General features: G+C 45.0%; 6 protein-coding genes across 6 annotated transcripts; 4 read left to right on the forward strand and 2 right to left on the reverse strand.

Annotated features, from left to right (window-relative positions):
* Positions 1 to 3,106: 3,106 nt before the first annotated feature.
* NUU61_001301 (uncharacterized protein) lies at positions 3,107 to 3,661 on the forward strand (the record flags this gene model as incomplete). The annotated part of the gene is made up of 1 exon (XM_056651883.1): positions 3,107 to 3,661. The coding sequence occupies one exon, from the start codon at positions 3,107 to 3,109 to the stop codon at positions 3,659 to 3,661; it is 555 nt and encodes a 184-aa protein (XP_056515150.1).
* Positions 3,662 to 4,936: 1,275 nt separating this feature from the next.
* Positions 4,937 to 8,407, forward strand: NUU61_001302 (uncharacterized protein; the record flags this gene model as incomplete). The annotated part of the gene is made up of 14 exons (XM_056651884.1): positions 4,937 to 5,137; positions 5,216 to 5,404; positions 5,457 to 5,698; positions 5,758 to 5,857; positions 5,912 to 6,128; positions 6,182 to 6,406; positions 6,460 to 6,656; positions 6,709 to 6,895; positions 6,957 to 7,136; positions 7,186 to 7,407; positions 7,457 to 7,658; positions 7,727 to 7,842; positions 7,898 to 8,090; positions 8,167 to 8,407. The coding sequence occupies 14 exons, from the start codon at positions 4,937 to 4,939 to the stop codon at positions 8,405 to 8,407; spliced, it is 2,712 nt and encodes a 903-aa protein (XP_056515151.1).
* A 401-nt stretch (positions 8,408 to 8,808) lies between these two features.
* Positions 8,809 to 9,752, reverse strand: NUU61_001303 (uncharacterized protein; the record flags this gene model as incomplete). Its single annotated transcript, XM_056651885.1, has 7 exons — positions 8,809 to 8,900; positions 8,959 to 9,046; positions 9,100 to 9,191; positions 9,309 to 9,429; positions 9,490 to 9,555; positions 9,611 to 9,676; positions 9,732 to 9,752. The coding sequence occupies 7 exons, from the start codon at positions 9,750 to 9,752 to the stop codon at positions 8,809 to 8,811; spliced, it is 546 nt and encodes a 181-aa protein (XP_056515152.1).
* Positions 9,753 to 12,331: 2,579 nt separating this feature from the next.
* On the forward strand, positions 12,332 to 13,690 carry NUU61_001304 (uncharacterized protein; the record flags this gene model as incomplete). Its single annotated transcript, XM_056651886.1, has 1 exon — positions 12,332 to 13,690. One exon carries the CDS (start codon positions 12,332 to 12,334, stop codon positions 13,688 to 13,690), a length of 1,359 nt encoding a protein of 452 aa, XP_056515153.1.
* Positions 13,691 to 17,151: 3,461 nt separating this feature from the next.
* NUU61_001305 (uncharacterized protein) lies at positions 17,152 to 18,141 on the reverse strand (the record flags this gene model as incomplete). Its single annotated transcript, XM_056651887.1, has 1 exon — positions 17,152 to 18,141. One exon carries the CDS (start codon positions 18,139 to 18,141, stop codon positions 17,152 to 17,154), a length of 990 nt encoding a protein of 329 aa, XP_056515154.1.
* A 5,688-nt stretch (positions 18,142 to 23,829) lies between these two features.
* NUU61_001306 (uncharacterized protein) lies at positions 23,830 to 24,227 on the forward strand (the record flags this gene model as incomplete). The annotated part of the gene is made up of 2 exons (XM_056651888.1): positions 23,830 to 23,916; positions 23,940 to 24,227. 2 exons carry the CDS (start codon positions 23,830 to 23,832, stop codon positions 24,225 to 24,227), a joined length of 375 nt encoding a protein of 124 aa, XP_056515155.1.
* Between the last annotated feature and the right edge of the window lie 290 nt (positions 24,228 to 24,517).

Genomic DNA, 24,517 nt, shown 5'->3' on the forward strand with positions numbered 1-24,517 from the left:
TACTCTGATCGTCGAACCAAATATCAAGGCGCCCTGGCAGGACAGGTGGGTATACCTCGAGGGATACGGGATTACATGGACTTTTCGGTGGTTCAATCCTAGAGATTCCTTGATGACTGAATCTTGCAAGGGTTCTCTCACCGTGGAGGATGGGCACTTCTTGGATGGCTATGAAGAATGAGGCCCTGTGGGCCTAGTGGAAAAATCTGCTTGCGCTGCCGGTTCGAGACCGCCCTTACCTTACTGTATTCTCTGGGAATATTTATGACGATCGTCGGACCTTAGTCAGCTGTAGGGCCATTTTGACTTGAAGGTAAATTGAAATACAGCCATAGAGGGTGCGGCCGTTTCGCGGAATATTGCTATATGAAGTCAAGAAAAATAACAATTCAAACAAAAGAAAAGGCCCGGCTAGTTGTATACAGAAGCGAAAATGCGGTCAGCTTCAATCCCAAAAGCTCCGTGTTAGGAGATCAAGGGGTCGGGGCTGGGTGTCGTGGGAAGTTCTCAAGCGTCTGCCTGTCGGGTTATCGGAAATTTAGACAGCTAATTACAACAAAAAAGCCGCTTCTCTATGCCATACCTCCGTAGTTTAAAAAAAAAGGTGGAACTACCCATCATTTTTATTTCTCTCGATCACTGTAAAGCATTATGAACAATCCCTGCCCAGTTGACCCCAAGCCCCCGGAGCCCTAAATAGTGGGAGAGCCAATGAGCCGGCGTGATCCTAATCAGCGCCCCAGCTCTACCGAGGGTATTTCTCAAGCCGGCTCATACCATTTTCTATGGTTTGAACAGTTCACGCTCCGAGACGATACATCTCAGAAGTTCTATTTTGAACGTATTTGCTAGGTTATACATAGCCAACAGTCCCTCGAGGACTTATGTCCCCGCATCGATAAGGCGATATTTTGGCACCCCGGAAATGAGAATCCCTGGGCGAGAGTCAACGCATACACCAGGACACTCTGATAAACACTTTTCGGGGTATATGAAACACATCAAAGGACCCCAGAATGAATCCAGATAAAAGACACCATTTTGGCTGCCCAGGATCCTGGCTGGTCCGAACGTGACCTTCGTTGGTGTTCAGCCACCTCGAAATTCCACCTCCTGCCAATTTTTGGTGCTGCCCTCTTGCATCGGAATCTCCGGAAACCGGGATTTTGCCACCACATATCCTCTCAGATTCTCAACTATCGTGTCGCGACTTTTCCTGAAGAGCCCAGTTCTTGGCTGACGGATGATATCGTATCCTGTTGGGATGTGACATTTTGTCATGCGGACGGCGTTAGTATCCTCAGGTTATATGACATGAGAGGGGAACCGAAAGTGTCATTTCGTGGGCTGCTGGTATTGCAGGATGATGCCATTCACTTCATCAATTGGTTAACTGGATCCAAGTTCCCGCATACTTATAACGGCCTGATAGCCGGGGGAGAGCTTGAGTCTTAGTTGTAGCAAAAAATGAAATCCACTAGCCTACTTCCCGATGCCTCTTCCTAGTTTTCGTTGGATAAGGACTAGCCTTTTAGAGAGGTGTAGCGCACTTCCTGGATCTCATTTATGGAGCTAGTGATATATTGCTCTCGAGGATGCGCTTTTTGAGGGGAAGCTCCGTCGGCCACTGACAAATAATATATGTCTATCGTGATTTTCTCTCTCCTCCCTGTTTGTACATGTCTTCCATCGATATCTCCTCTACGGTTCGCTCTTTTGTGTCGATCGCTACCCTCTAAATTTTATGGATCCCTCCCCCCAACGCCATATTTTGGGTCAAGGAAAATAGTAAGGAGCGGCGCGAATGTGTCCTCGACTCCTTCAACATATACGTTTGCGAATTCTTAGCCATTATGACCATGATGATCACGTGTCGCTCTTACTTTAGGGGGATTGCAAAGCGCATGGAGGCAACTTCAAGGGGTTGTGTATTTCGAAATTGCAAACCACTCACCCACGAGAGAAAGCAAGAGGCAAGGCCCCAGTGGGTAGCCAAACTGTGGCACAGTCATCCCTGAGATGAGCTCCGTTTTCACCCAATAGGCAGACATTATTGAAAGCGATTGAAATACGGTTATGGAGGGTTTCTCTGATATTATAAGGTTACTGGGACATTACCACGCTCTCACGCTATTCCACATGCGGTAAGGGCTAATGGAAGTAGCGAGCCAATAAAACATAGTCCTCAACGCGTGGCTCGGTATGTGATCGGCTACTCTTCTTTCGTATGTTACTACGTGTTGCGCCACTGGTCATCTCTGAAAATTTCTTCTAAACGCTGGCGCTAAGCCCCGTCCCCAGGCATTGATCATCAGCTCCTGTTTACGCGGTTTTCGAGGTAATAGGAGCATCGGGGCATATACTACGTTTCGGCTACACAGGACCCGACCTGCTGCCATTTTTCCTATAGTTTGGTATACTCAAAAAGCATTTCTACAGTCCTAATTATGTATTTGGATTATAGATGTTCTGGTCTTTCCACAGGGAAGAATAACGAACAATACCACCTAAAAGACGGGTTCACGAGAATAGATATGGAGTTTCGGTCAAGTTCAAGTTCCTGAATTTGAATATAAAAGCTTCGTGCCAACTAAAATGAAATAGAGCGCTAGATCAATCTAAGGACGTCACAGGGATCTGCCTTTTGCCCAGTCAGAAATAACAGGAACCAATTATAACACGAACACCGCTATTCTACAAAGTTCCACGGACGACCATAACCCGCAGTCCAGCAAAATACCCTTTGATCTCGGAAAAAAGTGAACGACTATATATACGACTCTAACCCGTTCTCTTACACCCCCCAAAAATCGAAATTACTCTCGTTGTTGTTTCCCTTGGTCGCTTTCTAAACCTTCAAGTCTTTCATCCCTAAATTCCTCCAACCCTCCCGATCCTCTAACTGCCGGAGAGCTAGAAAGTTGGTGTGATCCTCCTCAATCCGCAAGCCCCACGGAGGAGGTTGTTGAAACCCGCCTATCCCAATCCATTCCGCGGGAAGAGCTTAGCGCCTCCCGGGTTCACAACAGAAGATATATATTTGAAAAGTGCTCGCACTGGTACATATGACCTGAAATCCTTCGAGGACTCATACGGACGTACCGAGATGATCACACCTGAACCCCACGCCATTCTTATGGAGTTGAGCAACAGTGAGCACGACAACGAGAAGGATCCAAGAAAGATCATCAGGCGCAAGTGGACCGCCTCGCACGATTCCCACATGCTTCCGGGTCAAAAATGGGTTGTTTCGACCCCAAAGGGTGCTTGTTGGTGGGCAGAGGACCTTCGTCGGTGCCCAGTCAGTTCAAAGTTCTACGTGAAGCGTACTAGTGGCGTTGCCCCGTCGGATCGTGGCCGCCGCGAACGTGGCTTTCGCCACCAAATATCTCCCGCGTTTCTTCTGTCCCGTGTTGTCGGCCTAATAAAAAATCCCGCCACTTGGCGGAGGGATAATAACGAGATTTGCTGGAATGTGACATTCCACAATGTGGATACTGTGAGTACCTTCACGCTATGTGCGAAGAAAGGAGAAGACGCGAAGGCATTCTTTCACGGTTTAAAGGAAACGGAGGACGAAGCTGTGGATTTGCTTAATCTTTTGACTGCTTCCAAGTTCCCAAGCAGTTGTAAGAGATTGATATCGTGGAAGAAAAGCTAAAGGTCGGTTGGAGTTCCGTGGATGTTGTTTGCATGGTGCCATACAATTCACTGGCATAGCCCCAAATGCCTAGGAATGGGCTTCATTATTGGTGAAAGCGTTCTAAAGAAGAGTACCACGGTTTCTAAATAGGGCGAGTGATAGATCTTTCTCGGCGATCAACTTTTGGGGTGTAAGCTTTGCTAGTCACGCAGAGATGATCTCCATATCTTCTTCCTTCTGCCTTGTCTTCGGATATCTCGTCTGTGAAAATCACCCCATTCGCCCAAGTTTTAGGTCAAGTAGAAGAAAAATGAACCGCACAACCCTGGCCGATAGCAATTTTGGTGTTGTTACTACCGTTAAGATTAAGCTTGATTCTTGAATCTAGAAGTATTGCGGAAACACACTACTATCGTAAATATATGGAAGTGACGTGGATTGTGTCAAGGCTGAGTAATAAGAAATTACATACCAATAATCCGGGAGGGCAAGGGAAGAGTCAAGGATCGGTGTCCGAAATGAGGCACTGCCTTTCCTCGGATAGGCCTTTCACCTAATGGGCGAAGTTTGAAGGCCATTGATTCTCGTATTTGACCATGACTCTGCCCAGTGAGAACCTCGCAGAGCTTCAATTGGTCACTATAGTATGTTCGCCCTTTTACTGATTTTCAGGATCAATCAAGTCGACAGGGGCAATTCCGATCTCGATCGGCAGGACTTAATTCTTCTTTCAAGGCCTGGCTCCCTTTAACCTATCCCTTGGAAGGCCCATAGAACGGGCGCTTTCTATGGTGAACAAGGCACGTTTGGTTGCTGACCCAGAGCCCACACATATTGAATCTCGAAACGCTAGATAGCGCCCCGCAAAGCCCGGAAGACTCGAGAGGAGCATTAAGTTAGGGGGAGTTACGCGGCCCAGTAGATTTTTATTGTATTGAGATTAGGCGAATTCGCAGGCCAATAAAGAACTGGGATATCCATCGAATGTAAATGGTTAGAGGCCTTTTTAGACCCATGATTGGGGCATTATCTTGCATCAATTTTGCAAAGATACCATATAAAGGTATAAAAATCAAATTCAAAACAGACGGTAGCTCGGACCACCATTACTCGAAACCTCCGACCACCATAAAGGTCACGTGTAGTCACGTTTTTGGTCACGTGTTGGGAGGTCAGACCACCATTAGATTCTAATGGTTAACCGAGCTCTATCGTTATCTTGTCACACAAACTGAAATCTGTTTACACCCTACCAAAACCAGTTACCAGCTCGTTACCAACTAGTTTTCAACAATGGACGCCCAGACTAATCCCGACCAATGGCTCGCGCATGAGCATAATACTATCTACTCCCTTCTTTATCGGGACTGGGATGATAGGGAAGAAATAGAACGAGAAACCGCCCAAATTGAAGAGTTTGAACGCTGGCGAGTTGAGTTTAACGAGGCACTAGGCCGTGTGGAGGAGGAATCGATCCCCGAAAGGCCCCGCCCGGTACTACCCCTTCAAAAATATATATTCATATTATCTATCCGCCAACTAGTATGAAACTATATACTAACTAGTTCTTAGCCACCCGGTGCAATACCTTTGACTAATGGTCATAACGATGCAGTGTCTGCTATGGTAATTGACCATCAAGACTTCCTACCAGAGTACCCGCCAACGCATGAGTTTGGCTATGCAATAGTCATCAATCTATCGGGTGAGCATGAGGAAACACTGAAGGATAGAGATAGGATTATAAAGAGGATGACAGAGGTAAAAGCTCGAATACAACTAGTTGTGAACCAGTTATTAACTAGTTGTCTAGGTTCAATACTCTTATTCGATGCAAGGCTCGATTATACAGTGTTTTAACTCCTTTCTTAACTGCCAAACCGAGAAAAGAAGGTTTCACTGTACTGGCGTACGAGCTTGCGAGTATCTTGACCCTGAGCTACGCAATATGTATCACAACCACGTTAGTGAAAGCACCTGGCGAGCTATACAGCGAAAGAGAATCCATCTCCAAAGAGTCGAAACAGTCACAAAGAAACAGAGAGCAGCTCTTGCGTAAGTCATACTAGTTTGCAACTAGTATCGAACTAGTTCCTTCACTAATAGCTACCTAGGATGTATTTTGCTAGCCTCGGAAGGTTTGAAAAACGCAATTGTTGCGGCACCAGCTTTAACGACACATGCGCTTTGATATTTGGTTACCATAAGGAAATGGTATATTTACTTAAATACTCAAACTACTCCCGAGCTAGTTACTAACTAGTTTAGACAATCCCTGGGGTCTTTATTCCATTTATTGCATGCAGGAATTCGACGCCATCTTCTGATACGCCGTCTTCTAACGAACATTTCTTCTACAACCTCCAACAGCGAATGAACGATATGGATACAGAACATCTTCGGGATATTATCCAGGGATCCAGTGAGAGATCGTTCGAGATGTGCGCGGAAATCGAGCAACGCAAAGGACGAAAGAATCGATGTAGTAAGTCTATCACCGAACTAGTTGATAACTAGTTAGGAACTAATATATAATAGGAGTTCCTCACCCACAGGCCCAAGGGAATTTCGAGGTTTTACCTTGTAAGGTTCAATTCTGCACCTATATCCCACTTGATCTAGTGCGAACTCCCTATATTATCTGGTATTCAAGAGGAGAAGAGCATACCCATCCGCCACCGCCGCCTGATAAAGCACCACAAACGATTCTTGATGACGTACTCGCTCTAATTAAACGAATGCAAGCACCTGAGATGACACTAAGTAAGTGTGCTCTAGTATAACTAGTTAGGAACTAGGTATTAACTAGTTCCTAGGTAGCTTTCTTAAGAGTCCTGCTCTTAAAGAGTTCTGCGCAGAGTTCGAGACAGAAACACTTTCTGGGGTCCATGCTAGCTTTGTTAAGTATGACCGCTTTTCAGCGCTTATAGCTAAACAACGTGCTTTGGATTTCCCTCAAGGAAGGGACTTAAATGGTGTCCTCTTTCAATACAATCACCATGAGCACTTCAAGGTAGGAACTAGCTTCCAACTAGTTTCTAACTAGTTCCATTAACTATTAATAGGAATACGTTCGCAAAATCTACCAAGATGAGAGATATGGCAATATAATTATCTGTGGATTCGACCCGCAGATACGCTTTATGGCCACTCTACCATCATACGAGGTTGATATGTCCTATAAACGAGTGAGAGGCCCCTTTAACGAGGTGACTTTTGCTACGTTTGTCGATAGGATAGGCCAAGGAAAGAGTGAGTCTCCTTATATTGGTTATAAACTAGTTTTCAACTAGGTCTTGCTAACGTATTTAAGTTATAACACTCCTTCGAGTGTTAACAGATCGCAAAGAGGATGCCCATACATATGAGGCGATCTTCACCTACGCCTACGAGTTAGTTGGAGAGGTAACAGGACGACCGGCTCAGTTTTATTACCTTCACAATACGGGACTAAAAGCTATTGTGTTTGATATGGACTGGGCCCAGTTCAAAGGTATACGGTGTTCCCAACTAGTATATAACTAGTCACTAACTAGTTATAGGTTTTGGACTGTTCCTCCAAAAACAAGATCCTCGCAAACGACCATGGGACTGGCAATGTCGTAATATTGTTATGTTCTGCCATGTCCACTTCCTAAGAACAGTTAGTCGGCTCGTCCCAGCGAACCATGGCCAAATATTCCAGTCATCACGCACGCGATTAAACGCTATCCTTAGTGCAAAATCAGAAGCGGAGTACTATGAGATTATCGATTTGATTATAGGTAAATCTATCCAGGAACTAGTTGACTACTAGTCACTAACTAGTTACAGAGCACGAAGAAGATGAGAAGTTTAAGGATTGGGCGACACACAAAGCCCACCCAGTAATCGCAGCAGGGCTTAATAAGGCCTGCTCCTTGATAGACCCGGAGTTCTATGATACCTTTCGGAATTCGACAAATGCAGTAGAACAGACCCACTGGAAGTCGTACTTCACAGGGATTTATACTTCATTGTTAGGGGCTATCCGGGGGTAAGTGCTAAACTAGTTTATCACTAGTCGTCAACTAGTTAAAGCTTACTCGCTCTCAATAGATCTAGGGACCTTGACCAGCACGATGTTGACCAAATGTCAGCCCTAGAGACGTTTGGAACGAGTATCTCGTGGCGAGATTCCTCGCAAATAGGCCGATTTTTGAATCATCTCGCGCGAGACCGTGAGTGAACTAGTTTCCAGCTAGTAAATAACTAGTTCCCTAACATACGGATTAGACGCGAATCGACAGAAACGACGTCGCGAAGCATACGAGGATACACTTCAGAGCGAGGATTCTATTGATGAGGGTATCCTCCAGGAAGCTGATTCCTCAGGGCATATTAGGCCACGCTCACGAAGCCGTGGTAGAGGACAAAGCCGCTCGCAATCAAGATCAGTGACACCAAGACGCTCACAGAGTCGCGCAAGGTAAGTGCAACTAGTTCATAACTAGAATATAACTAGTTCGGCGATATACTAAATCTATAAAATTAAGGTCAACCAGAGCTAGTTCGACACCCGATAGTGGTGGTCTTCGACGTACAGCGGCTGCAAATAGCTATGCGGAAAGCCAACGAGAGGAAATTAGCGTCTCTGCCCGAGAGCAGCGATTCCAAGCCGAAACAGCGAAGATAGAGGCGGATAATCGGGAGAGACAATTACGTCTGGAACGGGAGGAGATACAACTACAACTAGAGCGTGCAGAGATGCAAATCCGGCTTAGGCAGCTACAAGAACAAAACTAGGCTTTAACTAGTTCGTAACTAGTTAGAGCTCCTAGTATAGCCTTACCTTCCTATACTCTGAACGTGGAGCTAGAGATATAAAAGCTTGCAGAATTTAAAGTAAGAATTATAAGGGTGAACTTCTTGAATAAGCCTTACTAGTATTTTACTAGTTAAGAGCTAGTTCTTAGATATATAACTATCATTGCATTCATAAAGTTCTTGGAATTTAAGAACTAGTTAAGAGCTGGTTCTTAGACGTGTAACTATCATTTGCATTCGTAAAGGTCATAGTATGTCCAAGAACTAGTTAAGAGCTAGTTCATAAAATCCGCCGTGTAAGTTCAATGACCACCATAGCAAAAAAAAGAAAACAAAAAAAGAAACCACTAGGAAAACTAGTTACAAACTAGCTCCTTGCTCTAAGCCTCATCCCCATCATCCTCCTGATCGCGAGGGTCGACGAACATATCAAAGTGTTCGCAAGTGTCCTTGACGTCGTCGTGGCAGCAGACTAAACTAGTTAGTACCTAGTTGAACCTCTTTTGTTTACAATATTTTAGAGTACTTACGCTTAGGCTGGTCGTTGTCCTTGCAGACCTCGCAAGGCACAGGAAGTTTCATAGCCCGGATAGCGCGACGCATTTTGGTAATATTCACCTAAAAATATTAGCAAAAGAACTAGTTAGAAACTGATATAGGACAATATTTACCGATCCATCATTCTTGAGGGGAAGATCAGGCAAAACCTCCTCCTTCTCTGCCTCGCGATCGTCGTAGGCCTTCATGATGTCGTTGTAGAACTCTATAAACTAGTTAGTAAATAGTTCTATAAACATAGAATAATAAAGGAAATATTAAAAAACCCGATTAAATTAACTAGTCAAGAACTAGTTAATTTAATCGGTATCTACACACTTACTGATAGCGCGAGCTTCCTCGGTCTGCGTAGGGCGACCACCCGATTCCTCGCCAGTCAGAAGCACCTCAGGATGCTGCTTCAGGATGTGCTTGCGAAGGTTGTTGGTGGAGGTGAAGAGAGTCTAGGAGTAGTTAGTAACTAGTTTAGAATAAAGAAAAGTGAAAGAAAAGTAAGAACTTACGTCGTTGACGCAGTCCTCCACCCGACAATAACGTTCCCCGACCTCAACAGTGTAGTACCCCTTTGTCTGTAATATCTCTCAGTTTCGAAGCCCTAAAATAATTCACAACTAGTTAACTAACATCTTCTTCAAGGGAAGGGAGATCTAGGTCTTCCTTCTTGAGGTCGAGGTAACGTTGGAAGTTGAGCTGCGAATCTCTCAGTTTTGAAGTCCCAGAATAAGTTCAGAACTAGTTAACTCACGTTTTTCTTGACTTTCGCCATCTTGCTACCGCTTGTTGATCGAGGATTCGGGGGAAAGGGAACTGGATACTTCCTAGTTAAGAAGTAGGTTTAGAGAGGTAAGAAAACAGGTAAAAACACTGTATTCGTGGACTTGGAAATATGGGGGAGGTAGTAAGGTAAGGTAAGCTAAGTGGAGAATCTGAGAGGTGGGACCCCCATTAGAACTAGTCCCAAAACGGTTACGGGTCTACACGTGACCGACACGTGACCTTAATGGTGGTCTGAGGTTTCGAGTAATGGTGGTCCCAGCTGTAGTCACATTGAAAAACCATCCAATCGTGGTTATAATCTTATCGATATGACTCAGTATTGATATTTCCCATTTCTTCTCCGAAAAAAAAAAATTTAAATAAAATAAAGGACCTCACGTTATCCTGCAAAATTGACCCAGAACAACCAACCTCTTTGACCTCTGAGGTTCCATCCAAACAGCGGTAGAATGATCGATCCCTTGGTCATTTCCAACCACATTAGGTTTGCGGTCGCAGCTTGGGGTAAAAGAAAGACTCATCGGTCTATATAATCTTTACCTAGTCATCATAGGCCCAATGCCGATGTTGTATAGCTCATTTAAGTCGTCTTTGGCGAGCTTCGTCTTTACAAAGAGACGTTCTTTTTAGGGAAGGACGTTTTTAATAAACTGTTTTTTTTTTGAAGTGTACGACGAAGGGTTTCCACAAACGTCAAAACCGAGGTCTTTTGCTAGTTCCACCCAATTTTTGACTCGATTGTCAAAGCTTCAAGTAGCATAATTGCTTTTTTGGTATCTTCCACAGTGAGTTTTTGATAGAGGCCTTGTCTTTTTTGAGACGCAGCATAGCCTTGATAGCATGTATGTCTCACTTAATTAAGCGAAATACGCATATGGGAGGCAATTCGTCGATAAGACCATTCATCCCTTTATGATAGAAGGATAATAAGCCGTTGATCGCGTGTATAACAGTGGCGCGAGGGGGGGGGGTTAGTAGGCATAGTGGAATTGGTAGTGGAATTGGCAGTCGATATAATATGAATGGTAAGAATATTACTATAGGAGAAAAGGGGTAAAGCAGGATAAAGATATCGTCTGTTTTGATGATATTAGCCATGATAAATATGGTAGGGGGCGGGGGTGTGATTTACTCTTTAGTGCGGTGACCTACATATTGATGACACCATCCGCAGAGTCAGCTCATTACAGTTGGCGCTCACATTTACCAATTAATTAGGTTTAGCCCCTCTTCGTAATAGGTCCCTCTTTCTCCCTGACCGCCTGCGGGCTTCACCGCGGGAGACTATTTAACTGCTGGAGCATTACGTCATAATAGTAGCATACACTTTGGTTGTTCATGATTTTATTTCTGCCTTACTGTTGTCCTCGCAGTTACCTTTGTGGCTGTACGTATACATAATAGTTTGTCACCTCACTCTTGCAAAGTGTCGTAATCGTTGCTTGCGATTTATTAATCAGCTACTAAGATTAGGTCACGCAATAACTTCAATATGTCCAATGATGACGGCCAGTCCCGAAGTTCCCTTTTTGTCCAAACCAGGCAGATACCTCTACAGATAGGGGAGCGCCGGTTTGTCACTACCCGTGAAACGCTCACACGTGAGAGCGGTTTCTTCGCCTCTCTACTATCCGGACGTTGGGACAATGCACTTGCCGACGGCTCTTACTTCATCGACGCTGATCCAACTTTATTTGAACATATCCTACGCTATCTCCGGCGTGGCGTGCTTCCTATCTTTTACGATACCAACAAAGGACACGACAACGCGTTATATCTTGCCCTTCTTGAAGAAGCAAGGTATTTCCAAATTGCTAGGCTCCAAGAGTGGCTGGAGAACAAACAGTATCTCTATGCACTAACTGAAGAGTATTCAGTTGAAGAATTTGAAGGAACTCCATGTCCTACAACACTATCCACAGATACAGGAGTCATGTACTACCCTAAATGGGGAGCCAAAAAAGTGTACGTGTGTCCTAGGGGAATATATGTGCACAGGGGACGTCCTGGTGCATGCGGTAGGCAATGTATGAATGCACGAGGGGATGCAGATGCTGTTTATGACAAGGAACCCGTGCTGAGGGTACAGTAGAATTCGAAATCAGTTTTAACTCTAAACTCTGACTTTTTATGTCCCGGACCCTAAGTGGAGACACGCTAATCTAATTTTAGCTCTTCCCCTGTTAATCCATGTAGGGCTGTATTGTATTCACTGGTAACCACAATGAGTCATTGTTATAGTACCGTAATTTCTTGCAGAAACCGATGGAATCCATCGTGCAAACAGATCAAACAAAAGAGAATCCTAACAATCTGGCAAGATCTTCTTTCATTCTCTCATATCTTGCTTGGGCTATTTGTTAAGCGCAGCCTTCGCCCACACTCTTTTGCATCCAAAAGAAGGCTGTAGTGACGCCATAGAGAACTTATCCTGGTACGCAACTTGTTTCTCTATAGCTCTGACTTCTGCTATCTACTGCGGTTCTCATTCGTTACCAAGTCCTAAGCAAATCCGGTACTTGGGGAAGCTGACATGGACCCTCCCAGGACTGCCATCGTGCTGTAGAGATGACACAGAGCCCATATCATGACGATTGCATCCCTCATCCCGAAGATCCTGCAACATGGGAAAACAACGCACAGTACGCTCCAACACCTGGATATTGCGGTAGTCCCAATGCAACACGGTTCAACTACAGTCCTTCCCCCTCTGTTGTGCTAGAAGATCAGTCACAGTCGGATATTCTTAGGCTGCTCCAGTTGTCTGAATGGGAAGAAGGAAGAGTATACGACAAGGACCCGCCGACCTGTATACACTACCGTATAGAGTGGCTTGTTACAGTCAACAATCGAGAGGTATCAAAGGACACGGAGGAAGATCTTGTTTTGGCCCCTAGTGCCTTTTGGCAGCTGTTCTTGGAGAAGAAATTAGAGAAAGTTCTTCGACGAAAAATTGCCCGTCATCGTCAGGTGAGAGCTGATGACACTGCGATTGTCGTTTCAGTGAACGACCGAACCCAGCGCAATTTGACTAAACGATTTGATGATACCGAGATCATTTGGACCGCCATCGAGAAGCAGCTTCGGATGTGGTCAGGTCTATTCTCCCGGGGTAAAGAGCTTACGTTGAAGATAAGTTTCAATTACGTAGACGATCGTTACTCTCCTCCAGCCGCCGGTCGGAAAGGGGAGAAAAGAGGAAAAGCCTCTGTTACGAAGAGAATGCTCGATGAGAGAGCCGCTCAGATTGATGCTGAGCAGGATGCTTCTGGAGAGAGACCTACCTGGCGCAGCGTCTACAACCTGATGCGATGCGCATCCTCGACTTGCCTATTAGGCCCATATTGTTGGGTGGGTCCAATCGGGAAAAAGCATTACCAACTAAGGACTCATCATCTCAAGCGGCTCGTTATCCACGTCGAAAAAGGTGGGGTGTTAGACGGGCACAAGGATGTGCCAGAAAGAGTATGCGAAGATTTATATATGGAAGAGCAACGAAGACAGGAAAAGAACAATCGCAAAGGAGGACATATGACAGGAAATGGAGCACCCTATCCTGCCATCAACATCAATGTCCTGCCCTCGCAGTCTTCCACCTCTGCGGCTGCACAGGTTTCTGCTGACTTCCAGTCCATGCAATCTCTAGGCCCGCTTGAGATCCCTGGACCTAGGGATGAAGCGGTCAAGGATTATGGTGAATGGCAGGTGTCAAATGTCACTGATGACACTCTCAAGGCTGCATTTCGAGAGATCTGTGACATGATGATCGACAATGGTCTTGATCTTGAGCAGGTCTACAAGGATCAAGGCCCGGAATTCTTTATCGGAAAGGGCATAAAGATAGGTATTGCTCGACGGTTCGTAGAAGACATTCGGCGCTGGGTCGAGAATGTGAAGAAAGCAATCCCTATTTATGACATAATTTAGCAACTACCTGCTTTGGCGTTGGAGCACATGGCGTTTAGGAGATTTAATTTAGCATAGGCTGTTGACCGCAGGTTCAATTAACATACTACTGGTTTCACGAGTGTTGATTTGTGTAGTTGGAATTGTTGTTTAGAGGCTACAGTAATACTATAATTTAAGCCAGGAAAAACAGTAGCTGAATTCGTTGAACTTTTTACCCATCATTTCCACGTACCATTACTACAGCGTTTTTGACAGACTTGGGCCGGATCTCCACCAGAGGTGGGGCTGGGTTACACTGATATTGTGGGGATGGCCATCAGAATACTGAGTAGTTTACGGTTTCCGCAGCAATGTGAGGTGACACTGTGTAACTACGGGTTCAGAAAAGCTGGCAGAATTGCATGACATTCACTGCTAAATTTGTTCTAGAAGAAGCTCCAAAGTCCCGGCGCCATATAGACCTCTTCTTCGGTCGTGTTGGCCTTCGCTTGTTAGTTGAGGTTATACCTTGTTGGTGACTCAAGTATTTAGGCTTAGCTTTCCTGCGAATTCCCTCAGAATACATCTGACGGCCCTGTAAATATGTACTGCACTATATGCATCAAATTTACACAGAATGGGAGATACAAAAAATAAGCCCCAGTACTCTAGGCGGCGGTCCGAACTCTCATAGATACTGTATTCCTCATTCTCAACGTAACGTTGCCACCAGTACTGGCAGTACATGTATTCCAAGCATCAACCTAAATGCTTCATTCATCCGACGACTTGTTTCCTCTTTCCTGATATAGAATATGACCAGTATACTGTCCCTGTTCATCGTGGTAGATATGAGCTGTTTGAGCCTTGTTGTTTTTGAATTGTTCCTCCGTTGCAAACAAAGCTGTAGCATGCGGAGTGAGATCGGTATGGCTCGTGTGCGATGGATTCCTGCAATGGTAAGATTTCTGGAAGATAACAACTTCCTATTGCACTTAATATATAGAATAACTACCGGTTCTCTAAGTATCCAAAATCTGGAGTGCGTAGCCAACCGGGAAGGTTAAAAAGAATGGGGTGGATGGCATAAAATCGAATCGACCACCATCCTATTTACCGCTATTGGATAGAGAAAGGAGGGGCAGCGCTCGTTCCAGGCGGCGGGGGGGGGTTGGAAGCCGGCGTCACGTGATCGACATCGCCTCCACCCCTTAACAAGCCAAGATAGCTTGACAATGGCTGTTGCGCGATTACGTAATCTACACGTGAGGCCTCAATTCTCTCCGTCCCTCTCCCTCCCTCTCTCTCTGTCTCTGTCTCTGTCTCTGTCTCTGTCTATGCCTGTCTGTGATTCAGAATCTTCGAGGAACCTTTACAAGCGACATCAGCAACTCTTCTTACACTTGGGACGAAATGAGTCAGGCTACTCCGGTGCGGATAGTCCTTCCATATCGCGAACAACCTTTTCAAAAGCCTACAGCAATCATCAACGCTTTCTTTACATGGCGAGGTATTCAACCCCCCCCGAGAAGACTACTATACACATATATGCAGTGATCCTCGATCTTCTCGGTTATATCTTGTTCTCGATCTCCACTGCAAAACACATCCAAATGTCGATCTTAGCAATTTAGACCTCGAAGTCTTCAAAGTCTCAGGAATTGATCCATTGTGCGTTACCCTCTTCTATAACCTAACTAAGCTAACTGTATTTAGTACATTTCAGGATCTCGGAGAGGTAGCTCGCAAGCAGGTTCACCAACGATCTGCTTCTCTGGATTGGGGGGAAGGCAACCACTCTAGTCAGAGGAATTAGTCGGTGTTGTACCAGCACAGGGAGGACAGGATCCCGCTATATTCGTGTCTTGCGCATCGAGAACCAACGGGAGGTCTCTCAGAAACCCTGAGGGAGGTACGCATGGGACATTTGCAGTGCTTCTTGCGGGTGTACAAAAGATAATGTGATCTCGATTCATGTGTTTAGGAACACGCGTACAAGCTGCGTATGTCTTGCAAGCCCATTCACACATCGCGTGAGAGTGAAGGAAGTCGGTTAATATTGAATATCGCAGAGAGGACCTTCACACAAAGCGGATCGTGATGCGAGAGACGTAGTCTTGAAAGGGAAGGCGGCTCGAAGAGGAGACAATCTGTATTTATAGAATCAATGGTCTGTTCTACAGCTCTAAACACCATTCGAAAAGATAACTTACTTCGTCCTTGGTTATAATAGTTGCGGGCTAAAGGGGCAGCGCGATCGACGGAATAATTAAGAGGTTCAGCCCCTGGAACACGAAGGCTTCCGCGGGTCTGTTTGATCGAATTTGTGATGGTATGATACTGCTTCGATGAGGGGGCAACGGAAGTGGATATTGCCCCTACGGTAAGACTCGCGTAGTTCAGAATCTTGTGTTTCGGATGTATAGATATCTCCTGTCGAACAAAGAGCATGAATGATACTTTATAAGCAGACAAACCAGATTTGTGTCCGTAAGGAGCAAAGTTGCCGAGAACCAATAGTATGCCTGAGTTTACCGCTGTTGGCTGAGATTTCAATGTGGCTACGTATCCTTACGAGCTGCTTGCAGGTATTGGCCAATAGCTGGGCTGCATTTGCAGGAGCCATGCAGGAGCAATCACATTAGGCGTTTGTTGATAGTTCAGCGTCTCTGAGCCGACCGAGACCGAAGCACAATCATCAGGACCTACACATAGGCGGTGGAGTGAGTCGGCCTAATTTTCTTTCCGCTGGGCCTATAAATGCGTAGCGTCTTAGCTGGCCTGGCAAATATCGTACGTAGCTTGTCATTGGGTACCTTGATTTAGGTGGACTTTTTAGAGGTTTTTTTTTAGATCTGACATTGTGTACCAATCAGTGGTGTGATCTTGTCGATATATATTTTGGTCGTGTACCAGCGACCAATCATTTGCCGCCGGGAAGTTACTGGGCTTTTTTTTAAACCATGTTATTGGCTGTTGTATGCAGGTTGTTGCCACGTCATCATTTTCCCGGGCGCGTAGGACATCCGATCACATAATCTGGACTGATTAGTTACATAAAAACCCAAGCTAATAGGTTGGCAGCTCTTTGAACTGTTCGTGGGCCAGCCACCTTTCGACGCATTCTTAATAACGCCCGCAATCCTTGTTGGCCAAATGCGAGAGATGGCAACTGATGAACTACCTGAAAGATGGCAACATGAATGGAATACGATGAACACAGGGGACGTCATGGCCACAGAAAGCACCGGGCCCAACTTGCAGGAATGGCTGGAAGAAGTATACTTTGATAGCCCGCTGAGTCCCGATCTCACACGAGAGGACATAGTGAGGCTAGGACGAATCGTTGGAAGATTATTGCATTTTGAGCCGTCTGCAAGAGCGTCAGCGAAACAAGTTCTTGATGACCCTTGGTTTAGTGAGTGACCCCATGACAAATAGTCATTACAACATGAAGGCGCGTGTGAAATTTGTCTTCATTCAATTGAACTGTACTGTACCTAGCAATTTTCTGAGGCCTCTTCGATTTTCAAGCCTGCGTGCCGAAAATGACCTCTAGCACTCTCTTCTTTTGCACCGACCACATCAATACACCACCCAAGAAAGGCATCAAAGCCTTGATCGGGGTCTACTTCATAATAGCCCCAGTTGCGTTTAATAAAGGCTTTGAGCTCAGCGAAAAACTCTTCAATCGGATTCAAGTCCGGCGAGTAGGGTGGCAGATAGACCAATTTTACCCCTGCATCCACACACATCTGTGTTATTCGCTCTGAGTGATGAAACGAGGCGTTGTCCATAACCAGAACGGATTTAGGTTCGGGCCATCTTCCGCAGTGCTGAAGAAGCTGCGCTATGAAGTCCTCGAACACGGTGGCATCTGTGGACCCGCGGAAGATACGCGAGAAAACGATTCCATCCTGGGAATACGCAGGCAGTATCTGATATCGCTGGTCGCGGTGAAATTGTGATACTTGCATAGGGGACACACCAAGTGGTGACCAGCCTGTGCGCCTGAACCCAACCCTTTTATCACATCCGGATTCATCTACGTAAACCAGCTGATACGACTGAAAATCCGATAAATTATGCAGGTACCATTCTCGCAAATCGGCATTCCGCTCCCTCGCTTGCTGCCGAGTGCTCTTTTTAGACCAACCGTTGGCAACAAGGGCTCGTCTGATGCTGGAGGTTGTGACTAGGGTGCGGAATTCATCCCAGAGGAAAACAGCCATCTCATCGAGGTATAATCCGGGCTTTTCAGACAGGTGTTCGCAGAGGGCTTCGATCATCAGTGGTGTTACAGTCCGTTTCCGTCCTATTCGAGTTGGGGGTGCATGCACACTTCCAAATTGCCGCAAGTTTGCGCGAATATTTATAATCGTAGCCTGGCTGCATTCTGCTTCTTCAGCCATTTTAGATGTGCCAAGTGACTGGCTCTCTATCATGTCGCGGATGAGATGCAGCTTGGCTGGTGGAAGTCTCGGAGCCATTTTGTGAGGTCGATTATGACATTCTAGAGAGATAGTCTGGTGAAGATGCCTCCTGCTTGGGGTGGGTGATATGGCAGAGAATTACCATTGTATGGCATTTACGAGTAGGATACACAAGACAGGGTCCCACCTTCGTCATGTAAAATACAATGTCTATTCTTGGAAATCACGGATCTACCACTATTCCAAATATGAACAAGCGTGTTTCAGATTAGGGTTCGCGAATCAAGTCGCAAGAGTGTGAAGTTAAAACTGATTTCGAATTCTACTGTACTTATGATCAAAAAGCGGACAGTCTTTGATAAGCAGGCTTGTGTGAGTGGCCGGTAAGCACTATCCATGCTATCCATGAGCACTACCTAGAGGGTTCTCTGCCTAAGTTTGATTTCTAGGTTCGAGATCAACGAGGGTACGCAATCTTGATCTAGCTCATAATATACAGTTATTCGGGTTCAACTGACTGATTCCAGAGCAAACAAGTTTCTTTTCTGAAAGTGAAGTTTAAATCGAAGTTTGCTGGAGGTATTTTTGGGATCTTCACATGTCAAATAATCAGGTATTCATAGGGAAATTGGAGTTGTCTTGCACGATCAGACAATAGCTGGAGTGAAAAACAAAAACAATGGAGACAAAAGGTATAATACAGCACCCAGTTGTATTAAAGGTCGCTTTAAGCCATAATTCTCTCAGTCCCATCCTTTCTTCTTTCGGGCAGCCTCTTCGTCGAAACTTTCCGAGAGGACTACTGGGACGTCGGCGATGGGGTCAAAAGTCTAGAAGAATAAATTGCCCAGGCACTCAGCTCAATCATCGCTACAGAAGTCTGTATCCTTCTATCAAAAAAAAAGGGGACAAAAAAAAAAAAAAAAAAAACACAGCCTACGTTAAGGGTTTCGATATTTGACCACGTGTACGTAATGGCCATATAAACTTGGCTGTCATCATTTGACCAGCTGCCTCGCGAAAGAATTAACATGTTACATTGTATTGGGAATGATATTGACTGAATGTAATCTAGCCCCAAAAAGCTGCGTCGCAGTTTTTAAAAATTTCTTAGTACTGTGATTTCTGGCATATATTTTTGATTTATCATGAATAGCCCGGATATTCAATTCTAATCGTACTATTAAATGTAGCGTTCTTCAATTCAGCAAACCCGGGTTGTACCATAAACGATTACATGTAAAGGAGGCGTATTATGGCACCATGTGCTTCAATTGGAGGCATAGTAGCTCTGCCAGAAAACAGCGCAAGACGAGCTCTTGACGGAAAACTGATCTTTGTCAGGATACCCATCGCTGCGGTTATTGGTCATGGAGGTGTCCAGTTGCTCCTACCCCCATAGGGTACGATTGAGCTTGAAGCTGCGGCAGATTTGGAAGTTGGATATCTTTCGCGTGAAAATTGGATCAGTGAATATCGTCCGGGCGCGAGCTCCCTGAAAATTAGGCGCATCCCATACATTGAGGTGTAACGGAGAAGATATTTTCTACATATATAGGGATATGTGAGCACAAAGACTAGGTATATAGAGGAAACTAATATACTATACCTGAACGGTATCATTAGAGATACGAGATGGCTGCCGCGGTAGAAAAGTTGCTAGCCCCAACAATGAGCAAAATTATCATCGACAGAGGTTTCAGGCTGGAAAAATCAGCAACTCGGAATCCTTTGTCTCGCCAACCCCTTTTAAATAACAGTAGGAGTCATGAGGCAGGTTAGTGATGTTTGTGAGCTAAGCTGACAGGCAGAAATGGAACACATCATCTCTAAATAGCATGGGGAGTCTGCCATTCAACGAGCCATTGCATCATTGCATAGAGTGACGTGAGGACTTACCAAGAAGTCGGTGATCGAGGTTTCGAAGTGGCTACCACAATAACAACGGACATTCAAACTGGTCTGTATTGTAAAATAGTGGTTATTTTATTGACCTGAGCCGATTATTAGCCAAGACAACTAGGTCACTTCTACCTTCCTGCCCCATCCCAATGTTTACAAACTCGAGGCTCGAACACTCAATTATATTACTAGATGTTATTATAAATGGCCCATTCCGCAATAACTATGAGCTACAGGGCATTTGTATAGTTGTAGAACGGAAGAAATAGGCTGCTAGTATGATACAAATGTAATAGAAGGCGTGTCGTGTTTAATAGTCGGCAATAATGAGGGTGTTTAAAGGTGAGTAATGAATACGGCGTTTGAAAGAGTCCCATGTCGAAGGGACGTTCAAAAGAGTTAAGGAAATTGAGATATCGACCATCGCTTCTTGCACTGTCTAGGGCTACCTGGTTCGTGCACGACGGTTATGCACTCGATGATATACTATTTGCTGTTTTTCTCCAATAAATAAAAATAAATGTCTGAACCATGTGTCTATCCTATTCCATATGGTGAAAATCAAGCAAGAAGAATATTGTATTGCATGTCTGACAACATCTTGACGCGTCATGAACCATTTTAGTGACACGCATATTTTCGACTTATCAAGGGGAATGATTTGCTGCGATATACTAACGTTCATGGTACAGCTCGGGTATAACGCAGTCTTCAGCTGGCGGCACAGTCACCCCTCACAGAGCTCAATCCGCCTTTCGGCTGCTTTCGTTGTCAACTAATCATTATACGTCTGCTCCAGGCGGCACAGTCACTCCTTAGCAGTGACGAAACTTATCCAAATTATTTCCATTTACTAACCATCCCACTGCTTGCGACCGCTGCTTGTGTGATTGGTTTGGACTCGGAAACAGGAGCCAATGAGACAGGCTTCATAAATGTCAATGCAAATATACAACGTCGGTTCTAGTAAGAGGCGCAAACCTTACCATGACTTAACATCATCGTATTGATCGAGGGGTCTTAGCGGCCCCTTCTCACTCTCCACCACCAAGATCCACTTAACCCACGTATTGTTGGATGTGGGCACCACAAGCAAGATGGGAAGGGTATGTCGGGATTGAATTAGTGTAGTTTACGCAGTTATAATTTGAGTAGCGCATGCAAATTTGTTACAGTACAAAAGCGAGATTCAAGAAAAAGAAACCTACTTACATGTTCGATACGTTTTGCCCTTTTACTTTTTATATGAATTATTAGTAACTTTCAGGGATAAGAAGTAGTAAGATGAGATTAAAATCAGACCCAGTCTAACTATTTACTGTGGTAAAGGTAAGCGGTATCTCAAGCGGTAACGTAACTAACGTTAGTTAACGTAATCCCCAAGCGAGCGAGCCACCTCAAAACATATAGTAAATGCGAGTAAATATGAATGTCTATCTCAACAACAAAATGTTATTTCTTCTTGATATTAAGAGAAGAGATTTATTAGTACCTTGATAGTATTATATGTGAGTCTCGGATAATTCAAATCATTTTCTATTTAAATTACAACAAAAATATACTGTAATTTTAACAATATTTGAATATATATATATCTCTCCACAAGCACCATATTAATAGGGCTAAGACTTATATAGTACAATAGGATAAATATACATAATAGAGTTATATAGCTAAATATAATTTTTAAACAATAAATGTTGAGATTTGAGATTGTATTTTATCGCATTTACTATATGTTTTGGGGTGGCTCGCTCGCTTGGGGATTACGTTAATATATCGGCTGACTAATTTTGGCAGAGGGTCTACGTCAGGGATTTACTGCCATACTGCCCCTTCCATGGACTACCTGGCACAGGAAAACCCAGTATCTGCTTTGCGCTTGCCGACTATCTTGATCTCAACCTTTCTATAGTCAGCCTAGGTGCGAAGAAGATCGATGAAGATGATCCCTTCAGACTAGCTCGGGCCCTCCCAGGTCGCTTTATACTCGGGAACGTGGATAAGGCAGGAATCAGGATAAGCAGCCCTCGCCCTAGGCACGTCAGGGAAGATTCCACGAGTGAGCCTGGTCAGATTTCCAGTAATTAAAAGCGCCAGCACCTCCGGGGACTATCCCATGTCACCCAGAGATTGTAGGTTTTAGGAAATTTGGTGGGAAAAGAAAATAGAAGAAAGAATACATTATAGAAGGAAATTGGGCAGCGCCCATGCCGCCTATTTATAAGTGAAGCGGTTATCATGTTATATCCAGAGAACAGCAGATATTGAGACCTCCAAAGATAGAGAGAAGAAGATACAAGAAAGGAGAAGATACACAAGGACTATCGAGATCCAACATCCGGCCCGCCTATTCCGAAAAGGTGACGGCATGTGACAGCAGTGGCTGCCTCCAGGGCTGTATTTAGACATATTCTGTACGAGACGCTCGAAGTGGAACGTTGAAGAATACCAAAGCAACGAATCCCTCGTCCTCGTTATACAATAGGGACGACCGACTTAAAGAACCACACGGTAAATAGGCGATTTTCTTAGGCTTTGGCATAGATGTATATCTTTGATCAATCAAAATTATTGCAATAAAGAAACATCCTTCAAGTGAAATATACGCGAACTTTTTGGTGTTTTTTTTTTTTTTTTTTTTTTTGGTTGAATGCTATGACGTCTCTAAACTCGCGGGCCAAGATATTTGATTCTGTGATACAGGAGGATCCTGGTCACGTATGCCTATCAATCACCACGGCAATACTCAGTATAGGTCCTAGTGATACTTCAACACAAAGCAAATAGACAGCTTGTTACTTAATATTTTCTCTGAGAAGGCTACTCCTTTTCGGCGGGGTACAGCTTGGATAGAACCGCGATGGGGGAAATGATTCCAGATAAAAGTCAACCACGCACCCTATATTTCATCCTACAAAACAATGAATCGTCCAGATCCAATGGAATGTTTGCAATCAAGATAATGATTTTGTTTTGACAGGTGGATAGACGTTGCCACTATACCCTTCGCCACTGAGTGTATGGTGATTCGACGCAGATATGGACAAGAGTCAGGAACAAGGCAACAAGCAACAGAAGGACACAAGTTCGTAGTAGGTTCGGCCTCTGTTGGGTCCTGCTTTGTCGTCATCTATGCCAGGCGATGTAAATCCCCCGGTGGGCCTTGATCAACCATCCTAGGTGCTGACATAGGTCAACCCCCGAAGCAATCTAGCCATTGCGTCCCCAATCCACCCAGAGCTCCCGAGGTCGAGCTGAACCGGGAGTGAATACTGCCCTACGAAGAAAATGACAATAGCCCTAAAATGCCCCAATCTGTCACTATATAAACCCCGAGGGTCACCCTCAACCCCCTGCGTTCACTTCATTCTATTCTTCCTCGCGCGTTCCCTCTGGTTCTTGCTCTCCAACCAGTCCCAGCCCCTTGGTGCGATTTAAGAATCTATTTTAACCTAAAACAAAAAGAAAATGGCTCAGAGGTAGAACAAATCCCCACTTCAAATCGTCCAGCCAGGCATCTTTGTCCTAACTTGACAGTCTCCTGGCTAGGATTTTCACCGACGATTCGTCCAGCCTCGCGCAAAGGTTCTGGCCTGCAGGGCGGAACGGGCAACCCAAGAGAAAGTCGACGATAAATGAGCAGTTGCCCACGAAAAGACCGCGACCAGGGCCCTATCCCCAAAGCGCAGCACGTTACCCCGTGTCTGGTTCGACGTTCAATAGCCAGCCTGTGGAATGGAGCAACTGTATTGGGCACCAGAATTTGTACCATAAGTCATCGGCCAAACGAACGACCCAGCCTCAACCCTCTGGGGTATCAATGAGACCTTCCTACACCCAATGTGGTCAGGGCAGCCGGGAAGGTCCACGCTGCTTATCCTGTATTCAGCGCCTGGACGAGGTAGAGAGGTGCTGCGGCTACTCCAAGTGTGTTATCTCTCCCCGCGCAGGGCTACCCGGGCAAGGGTGAAAGTGAGGCTGTCGGCCGCTCTGTTTGGGACTCGATGAAACTATCACAACCCGCTACAGGGTCTTCATCCTCGGTGGACAGATCTTCAGTAAACGCTCCACCGCTGGACGCCGGTCGATACGACCCAGTCGTGATCCATGATGAATACCCGGTCCTTGAAACCGATCATGACCTTTCTCTCATCAGGCCATATGAAGTGGAAGAGTTCGACGATCCATTCATGGGTCCTCAAGGGCTGGAAGATATAGAGGAGACCATGTCCGAGTGAACTTAATATCAATTTATCGTTCTTGCCTGTAAGCAGCCGTGACGCTACTCCGGCTTCATCGACTGTGCTCTACGCGGAGCAATGGATACCTACTTTCCAAGGTTATTGCTCTTTTATTTTTGAAACACTTTGATTCAAACAGCACTTAATATGACTTGTTTTTCTTTGTCCTGGTTCTTTTTTTTTTTTTCTTTTTTTTTTCTTAATAAAACAGTTTTACAGAATGGAAGCAGCAGGAAGCGATGGCTATGTGCGGCATGGATACCACAAGCCCCTTTTTGGGGGCCTTG

This window comes from Penicillium alfredii (genome assembly GCF_028826965.1).
Source record: "Penicillium alfredii strain IBT 34128 chromosome Unknown utg000002l_segment0_segment0, whole genome shotgun sequence".
In the NCBI taxonomy this organism is placed as follows: domain Eukaryota; kingdom Fungi; phylum Ascomycota; class Eurotiomycetes; order Eurotiales; family Aspergillaceae; genus Penicillium; species Penicillium alfredii.